At 31.8% G+C, this 9,881-nt stretch overlaps 1 protein-coding gene across 3 annotated transcripts in view; it reads left to right on the forward strand.

The window, feature by feature from the left end:
• Positions 1-8,067, forward strand: part of YTHDC2 (YTH domain containing 2) — a 59,783-nt gene extending 51,716 nt beyond the window's left edge. For 2 of the 3 annotated variants that reach the window (XM_006913287.3, XM_015590486.2), the window contains 3 exons: positions 3,787-3,990; positions 4,768-4,950; positions 6,170-8,067. In XM_006913287.3, coding sequence (XP_006913349.1) covers positions 3,787-3,990; positions 4,768-4,950; positions 6,170-6,250 — 468 coding nt within the window. In that variant the 3' untranslated portion in view covers positions 6,251-8,067. The remainder of the gene's footprint in view (positions 1-3,786; positions 3,991-4,767; positions 4,951-6,169) is intronic. The other variant, XM_025047798.1, reaches the window with a different exon arrangement.
• The last annotated feature ends 1,814 nt before the right edge of the window (positions 8,068-9,881 follow it).

Below are 9,881 nucleotides of genomic sequence, written 5' to 3' on the forward strand. Positions count from 1 at the left end.
TTGCTTTGTCTTTTTGGGGTTTTTTGTGCTTCCATACATATCTGATGATTTTTGTTCTATTTCTTTAAAAAATGCTGTTGGAGTTTTGATGGGAATTTCATTGAATCTGCTTAATGTTTTAGGTAATAAGGTCATTTTAACTATGTTCATTCTTCCAATCCATGAGCATGGAATATCTTTCCATGTCTTTGTGTCTTTGTGTCTTCTTCAATTTCTTTTAATAATGTCTTATAGTTTTAAGTGTATAGGTCCTTTAAATGTTTCATTAGGTTTATTCCTAGATATTTTATTCTTTTTGTTGCAATTGCAAAAGGAATTATTTTTTTCTTTTTCTGAAAATTTAATGTTAGAGTATAGAAACACTATGGATTTTTGTATATATTGATTTTGTATCCTGAAACTTTACCGTATTTGTTTATTGTTTCTAATAGTTTTTTTAGTGGATTTGGGGTTTTCTATATAGAGAATGATGTCATCTACAAAAAGTGAAAATTTGATTTCTTTATTTCTTATTTGGATGCTTATTATTTCTTTCTCTTGTGTGATTGCTCTAGCTAGGACTTCTAAAACTATATTGAATAGTAGTGGTGACAGTGAACAGACTTCTCTTGTTCCTGACCTTTGAGGGAAGGCTTTTAGTTTTTTACCATTAAGTGTGATGTTAGCTGAGGATTTGTCGTATATGGCCTTTATTATATTGAGGTACTTTCCTCCTATACCCATTTTATTAAGTGTCTTAATCATAAATGGATGCTGTATCTTGTCAAATGCTTTTTCTGCATCTGTTGATACGATCATGTGATTTTTGTCCTTTATTTTGTTTATGTGGTATATCACATTGATCAATTTGCACATGTTAAATAATATTTTTTCTCCAAATATGTTCTTTTTAAAAATTGTTTTGCCTATTCTAGGTCTTTTGTGTTTTTTTAACTTTAGAAATAGCTTTTCCATTTCTGTAGAAATTTTTTTTTTTTGGTATTTTGAGTGGAATTGCATTGAATCTGTAGATCAATTTGAAGAAAATTGACAACAATAAGAATGGTGTGTATCTGTATTTATTTAGAAATTCTTTAATTTATTTCAACATTGTTTTGTATTTAGAGTTCAGGTATTATACATTTTTTGTTAAATTTACCCCTAATATTTTATGTTTTTGATGCTTTTTAAAAATTTTAATTTCCAGTTGTTCATTGTTAGCATATAGAAATACATTTGATTTTTGCATATTTACCTTATATACCATGATCTTACTTCACTTATTAAATCTATTAGCCTTTAATGTAGATGTCTCAGGATTTTCTGCAAGGATAATCATGCCATCTGTTAATAAAGATAGTTTTACTTTTTTCCTAATATGGATGCCGTTTATTTTCTTGCCTTATCTTTCTGGCTGGAACCTCCAATAAAATGTTTAAAAGTGTTGAGAGCAGACATATTTACCTTGACCTTGGAGGAAAAGAAAGCTTTAATTATGTCACCATTTAGCATGATGTAACTATGGGACTTTGCCTTTTGGATTTAGTTTGCTGAGAAAGTTTATTATGAATAAGCATTGAATTGCGTTTGGAGCTCTTTTTACATCTATTGAAATGATAACATAATTTTTTAGGTCAATTTTTATAGTGGATTTCACTGATTGATTGTCTAATGCTTATAACTCATTTGGCCATGATTTATTACCCTTTAAAAATATTACTAGATTAAATTTTGTTCATTCAAAGTTTTTGTTAAATGAGAGATCTTTGTCCGAGAGATATTCTGTAATTCTCTTGTGTTGTTTTTCTATGGTTTTGGTATTAGGGGTAATGGTGGCTTGATAAGTTTAGTTGGGAAGTGTGCCTTCCACTTAAATTTTTTGAAAGAGATGTACAGAATTGGTATTATTTCTAACTTAAATGTTTCATGGAATTTACTAGCACTGCCATTTTTAGCTTTCCCTGTTGTATCTTGAATCAGTATTATGACGCTTTGGTGTAGTTTGAGAATTTTTCAGCAGAGTACTTTTATTTCAACCTTTAATCCTTTGTGTTATTGGTTTCATACATTTTATTTCCTTGTATGTTATAAATGCCATACTGTATTATTTTTTACTTATATAGCCAATTATCTTTTATCAAAAGTCAGGAAAAACTTTTATATTTTCTTAACATTCACTATTTCCTGTGCTCTTTATTCTTTTGTTTTGATATGAATTTCTGTCTTGGATCATATATTTCTTCCTGCAAACCTTTTTATGACATTTCTTCTAGGACAGATCTGCTGGAAATGATTTCTTTAAGCTTTTGTCTGGAAGATCTTTTTCACTTTTGTAAGATATTGTATGTATAATTCTAGATTGACAGTGTTTTTTTGTTTTTTTTTTTCCTCATTGCTATAAAGATGTCATTCCATTATCTTCTGGTTTACATCGTTTCTGATGGGAATTTTACTATCTTTCTTATCTTTATTTTTCTGTATTTAATGTGTCTTTTTTCTCTAGCTATTTTTAAAATTTTTCTTTTATCACTTGTTTTCAGCAGTTTGATTTTGATATGACTTGGTCTGGTTCTCTTTATATTTCTTCTTCAATATGTGTTTTTATAGTTTCTATCAATTTTGGAAAATTTAAGAGCATTATTTCTTCACATACTTTTTATATCTAACATCTCCCCCTTCCTTTCTGGGACTCTGGATTCATTGATATTATTCCACAAGTCACTGATATGTGAAGTTACATTTTCATCTTTAGAGTGCCTTTGGGGTCTTTAAAAAATACCTTCCATTTCTCCTCTCATCATGTTCATGTGTTCTTTACCTTCTTGAACACAGTGAACACATGTATAATAGTTCCTTTAACATTCTTGTCTCCTAATTGCATTATTTTTGACTCTGTTTCCTATTTTTTTTTTTTTTCTTTGCTGTGGTTTATATTCTCCTGTTTTCATTTCTTATAATTTTGTTTGGCTACTAGATTTTTGTTGTATTCCTTTAGTTTTAGACATCCTTCTGATACACAGTTAAGTTACTTACAATCAGTTTAATCCTTTCAGGATATACTTTTAAGCAGTGTTAGGGTGGATCCAGAGCATTTTTTATCTGGTACCAATTTGGTACCAATACTAAGGTATGATTTTTCTGTGGGCTAATGTCCATGAATTACAAATTCTTTCCATTCTGGCTGGGAATAACATGAAATATTCCTAACCATGTGTGAGTTATGGGAATTGACTGCTTTCCTTTGGGTCTTTTCCTCAGGTCATTTATTCTCACTCATGTGCAGGTCAGTACTTAGCCAAAAACTTGTGGGGACTCCTCTGCAGTGCCCAGGAGTTCTCTTTCCATGCAGCTCCCTTCTAATTGTGCACTGCCATGCAAATTCTACCTACTTTGGTTTATCTCTGTAGTTCAGCGAGACCACTGGTTTCTATGAGTTTCCTTTTCTTTCATCGTTGCCTGGAAACTGTATCCAGGCAATAAGCTGGAGCAATTTTTGTTTTGTTTTTAGACTTCAAAATTTATTAAAATTTTTTCTCAAAGTATGCTTGGAGTATGAATCCAAAGTTGGTAATCCAAGATCCTTTCTTGATAAGGCATTTTGAATGTTCTGAAATTGAGTACTAGTTTGGCTTTTTTAACATCATTTTGATTGAGCCTGTGTAGGTTTTCAAGAATGATAGAGCTATTTGCATTTGTTGAATATTTGGTAAAATATTTTTGTTTATGTTTATGAAGATGTTATTTAATGGAGCCTGTTGATTTAGAAAGGTCAAATTACCTTTCAAGAACTTATGCATTCTTTTATAGGGTTCAAAATCTCCTTCACCAAGACCAAACATGCCTATTCGATACTTCATAATGAAGAGTAGCAATTTGAGAAACCTTGAAATTTCTCAGCAGAAGGGTATCTGGTCTACAACCCCTAGTAATGAGCGGAAGCTAAATCGAGCCTTTTGGGAAAGCAGCATGGTTTACTTGGTATTTTCTGTTCAAGGATCTGGACATTTCCAGGTGAGCCATCCTGAAACAGTAAAATGGGGTGGTTCTGGCTGCAGGTTAGACAATAGAGATAAAACACCACCACCACCACCTCCACCACTACCACCACCACCACCACCACCACAAACCCTGGCTTTTTATTGCATTGGAATGCAAGAATTCATTTTGCTTGTCTAAGAATAGGGTTATATTGCACCTCTTCAAGGGAATGATAAATAAGAATCCCTTTGTTTTTGCCTTATCTTACTAGAAGTTTTCGAGATAAACAGTTTCTCCTTATAAGAAGACAACTTTATATTTACCATTTCTCAGGTAGATTTAAATGAGAAGCTTGACTTTTTGGTAAAATGTTTACTTAAATAGGCCAACGAAGTTAGTACTGACAATCAAGAAACTGAGTGTTTTTCTTAACTGATCTTGACTTGATGTATATCTGAATTTACAAAATAATGAATTTATTATTTGATGTTATAATTTTTGGAAGTAAAAAATTAGAGGTTAGACTGTATCCATTTATCATGGAATAAATGTGGATTTAGAACTATTGATACATTTAGAAAATATGTTCAGATTTGAAATTATGTTAGAAGGCTGGAATTAATCTTTGCTCTAAAATTTGCTAATATATCTTTTTATAAAAAACACTTAAGTAGCTTATTTTTTGTTTTTGTTAGTTACGTGTTATTCTTATATTACATTTTTACCTTAAAATAACTACTTCTTAGATAAATTGAATTCAGACATTTTAATACCATTGCCTTCACCCTTACCCCCTCATTTTACCCACAGGGATTTTCTAGGATGTCTTCTGAGATAGGAAGGGAGAAGAGCCAGGACTGGGGCTCAGCTGGACTAGGAGGAGTATTTAAGGTGGAGTGGATACGAAAAGAAAGTCTTCCCTTTCAGTTTGCACACCATTTACTCAATCCTTGGAATGATAACAAGAAAGTCCAGATAAGCAGAGATGGGCAGGTATACAATGGCATTTAATATTTTTCTTCTTATTCTTTTTTGTTTTGTTTTGCTGTTATTCATTGATTTGTTTGAAGAGCAAATGTAAGAATACATATCATATTTTCCACATGCACATGGGAGATAGTGGTTCAGGTTTGTAAAAGAGCTAGTAAAAGCTTACTTGCAAATGTCTCTGACAGAGCTTATTTTGTAAATTTGGCTTCTCTCTGTCATTGCATACATAAAATCTTTCTTAAGTTACTTCATGTAGGCTCCTATTGCCTTATTAATAACTAAACTAAAGTATGATCAAAACCAAGTGTCACTCTGAGGTAATTTTATTAAACTCTAAGGATAACAGTATCTGAGTCCTTTATGACTTTAACTAATTATGTAATATAAATAATAACCTTTTTATACTTTTGTGGCTTGTTTTATTTCTATTACGTCTTACTTTGCCTTCATGATACTGCCAACATGCATTTTAAACTAGTTAGGGTGATGAAAATTAACATATATATGGACTATTTTGCTAGCTGCTTTATACGAGTTAATTTAACTTAATGAATACAATGAGTTATTAGCTCAATTTTATGTAGGATAAAGTAGACTCAGAGAAATTAGTCTTGCCTAAAGTCACACAGTTAATAATTTATTTGAACCAGTGTGACTCACTTCAGATCACCATATGAAGAATGTTTGGATTCTTTTTACATGTACATCATGTCTTAAGAGGAATATAAATGACATTATTTTCAATTGTATAAGAATATTTTCATTTTCATTTTATAATAATTTTGCAATAAATCTAATACCTAAGTAAGAATGTTACATAGTCACCTAAGATAGTTTCTTGGAAAAACAAAACAAAAAATATCTAATATGCTAGATTTAACAGTAAACCTTTTGATGTTCAAGCTGAGTGCTTTTGCTAAATCTCCATTAGAAATAAAATTCGTTATTTCCAGATACAAAAAATTCCAGAAGAACTCCACAGAAATCTCTTACCTCGTTGTCACAGATATTTGCAGTTTAACTGCAGTCTTGAAGTTTGGAAGTCAAGTTCATAAATCTTAATGCAAAAAATTGGAGCAGTGCATACCTTATAATTTTAACATGTTTTGGTAGAAAAATGAAATTAAAAGTGACTCTCTTACATATTTATCAGTATAAATATTGGTGATTAAAAAAATTTCATCCAGTTCTCTATGTTTATTCTGACTTTTGATTTATCTAGGAACTAGAACCTCAGGTTGGGGAACAGTTGCTCCAGTTATGGGAACGCCTTCCATTGGGAGAAAAAACCACAACTGATTGACTGACACTCAGGTTATACCATACTTTGACTTTGAATACTGGCAGTATTTGTGATCATTAAGGATATCTTTCAGGTTATTTATCTTTTCTTTTTATTTTTTTAAAAACCTTTCTAAAACTCTTAGTTATGGAAGAATGTCATGACTATTTATAACCACTGAATGCACTGACTTTCAAAAACTTAGATGGGGTTGTGTGTTATGAATGGGCTTTTCTGGTTTGAAATGTTGCTTTAGATCCACCATCTTCATATAAAAGAGAAAAGGATTATTTTAATTTTATAATGATCCTAGGGAATGATTATGTAATATTTGTTAATTGTATGTTTGTAAGTGAATAAAATAGTAGTGGTTTCATTATTTGACACAACCATAGTTATTTTAAGTATACTTAATTTGAAGCTGAACATTTCATTTGTTTAAAACACTGAATTATAATTCTTATTGATGATTTTTTAATGCAAAATGAGTTTACTTTAAAGAAAGGCCTGAATATATCAGTATGCCTGAGCACCATTTTGGAAGAGTCAGCTCTTAAGATTTATCATTAAAAAACAAACAAGCGAACAAAAACAAACAAACAAATTAAAAAATGTTCCTTTTAAAAAAGTGTGAGCTGATTAAGGACTATTTATTCTACCATTTTTAACCTGAGATACGTTAAGGGGAGAACAGGAAGGATCTTCTTTTTCTGCCATTATGAAATGCAGTAAAATCTGAAGAAAGGCAGAGTTCCTCCCTGTCTGTGATCAGATGGGATTCAGTGCTTTGTTTTCCTCCTGGTTCTGCCTCTTTTAACCTGATGTATACCATACCTCTTTCTTCCTCCCATGTTACAACCTGCACACATCTCTTATATGAGCACAGTAATTATGACCTTTTTGTTTTGTCTAGGGAAACTTAATTTAGGCAAGTTAAAATTGAAACAAGTTATACAAGTTATAGAAAATGCTCAGCATTGCTCACTTGGTTGCTGTATGCTTCCAAGCAAAAGTCCACCAGTATCTTTTATCTTGCTTAGGTTTTTGGATATGATCTCTCTCTCTTTTTTTCTCTCTCTCTCTTGCCTTTATAGCTTAATAAATGGTGGGGTAGATTTTTGTAAACCTGCGTTAGCACCAATTCTCCATTTCTTTGTCATTCCAAAATTATTTGGTTTGAGCTCCGTTATCTATAAAGTTTCCTAAGAGGCTTTTTGAAGGGAAATAGAGGTACAGGCGAAAAAGAAAGAAGTGTCTTGGTTACTGAACTCTAAATAGAACAGGTTTGATAGCACTTCTCATGATACATTCGGGTCATTGCTATATAACAAAAACCAACATAAATTTAATTTAAAGACAAAAAGAAAAATCCAAGACTGCTTCTGGATTTGAGAACAAAGAAGTGAAAAAAATCACAGATCAGCATAAAATCTTGAGAACCCTTCTGCTTTCTCCGGCATTATATGTTGCTGCATTAGTTTAGAATGTCACTGTGATTTTTGGCTGAATTTGTAGTTATTGGGTTTTTAAAAATTTGTTTATTTTGTACTTAGAGATATACCAATAAATTGAACCTATGTGAATTATGTTCCACTGTATGTATATTACAGTTCTTTTCCTATTAGAACAACTTGTGTTTTTCTGATAATGTATACATTTTGTTTAGGTATACATTTAGCAGTTCATGGTGTTCTAAATTTGGAAGTTAAGGACTTTTAAAAATAAAACTTGTTTTAATTGCCATGTTTTCTAATATCTAGCACTGTATGTAAATGATGAGTTTGTTGATATTTAAAATGAATACAACTTGAATGTAATTAAAATGCTGTTTTTTGGAAGAGATGAACTTCAAATATACTTATTAAATGAAATTCTATTAAGTTTTTTATATTTTGTTATTTCTGATACTATATAATAGTACTAAGATAACAACAATCAGCAATATCTCTTGCTTGAGATATTAATGAATTTCAAGAACCTTGAAGAATACCAAATTGATATAGAAGGTGATGGTTTCATATCAGTACCTCCTCCTTGAAAAAAAATAATTGCCTCAGTATGATAGGGGGATGGAAAAAACCTCAAGACATATGTTTTAATATAAAATATTTGACTTTTAATAAAATATGCAGCCATCTACCTCTGTTCTCAGTCAGGATACGGCATTACGGTAACTTGCCATTGTATCAGCTAAACAAGTCAGCTTAATTCTACCAGTTACAGCAAAAATAGGCAAAAAGAAAAAAAAAATCTCAAATGAATATTTCAAGAAGAGACACTCATTTGAGAATTCATCCTCAGAAACTCGTTCTTCACCATTTAAAATCTTATATCCTGAAACAGAGAAAGTCTTGAGGAGTAAGTCAAATGAACTTCACCCCTGAATCAACACTAGGACAAAAATATTGTAACGAAACATGTAACTCACAAGTGATCACATGTTCCAGTCTGAGTGAGCTTCCCATAGTACAGATCCTCACTGTCAATGATTCCACTCTACCCAAAGGACCACACAGTGTCTGTATGCCCATTGCCACTGAATGTACCTTGGTCTTTTCAGCCACATGTGAAATTTCTACTTGGCAGTATATTAAAATCTCAAACTTCTGCATATTCAAAATTGAACTACTATTGTTTCCTCACAACTGTTCCACCAAAGCTGTCTGTCCTCTTTTCAATTGATGCAAGAAAACTTGGAGTCATCTTTGGTGGCTTGCTTTCTCTTGGTCCAGTCCATCAGAAAGTTTTCTTCGGTATACCTTCAAAATATTTGTAGACTCAGCTGTTTCTCACCACAACTGTCACAGCCATTCTGGACTGAGCCACTATCATTCTCACCTGTGTTATTGAAATAGCTTCCTAAGATGTCTTCTCTCTTCTGCCTCTCCTTGCTGCCACCAATTATTTTCAACACAGAAATCAATAATCTTTTTAAGACACTAAGTTAGTTAATATTACTTTGCTTCCCCAAACCCTGCAAAGGCTCCCCATTTCACTAAAAGCCAAAGTCCTTATATTAGCATAAACACCTTATCTGATCTGGTCCACAATTATATTTCTGACCTTCTCTCTTCTACTCATTCTACTTTAGCTATGTTGACCTCACTATTTCTTGAATATAACATCCTCAGAGACTTGTTTTAGTTGTTCACTCTGTTTGGAATGCTCTTAGAATATCTGTGGCCAACTAGTTTTTACCATTTAGTGTTAGGTTTACTGTTGTAAGGTTTTCTTTAAAACATAACTCAGAATTAACTTTTTTTGAAGATGTACAGCTCTATGAATTTTAACACATGTTCAAATTTATGTAACTTTCACCACAATCAGGACACCTTTCTAACATCCCCCAAATTTCCTCATGTTTTTCTTTCGTAGTTATATCCTCCTCTTAATCCTAACACCTGACACTCATTGATTTGTTCTCTGAAATTCTGGTTTTCTCCTTTTGAAAATATCATATAAATAGAACCATACAGTATATAATTTTTGGGACTGGCCTTCTTTCACTCAGCATAATGCCTTTGAAATTGATCCAAGTTGTCACGTATATCAAAGTTTATTTCTGGACTTCTGGCTAACTATGTCACAATTACAGCTAAATTATAGAAAACCATCATTAAGAACCACCTGAAAACAAATGGAACTGAAGTCC

The sequence above is a fragment of the Pteropus alecto genome, unplaced genomic scaffold (assembly GCF_000325575.1).
Source record: "Pteropus alecto unplaced genomic scaffold, ASM32557v1 scaffold20, whole genome shotgun sequence".
Lineage (NCBI taxonomy): Eukaryota > Metazoa > Chordata > Mammalia > Chiroptera > Pteropodidae > Pteropus > Pteropus alecto.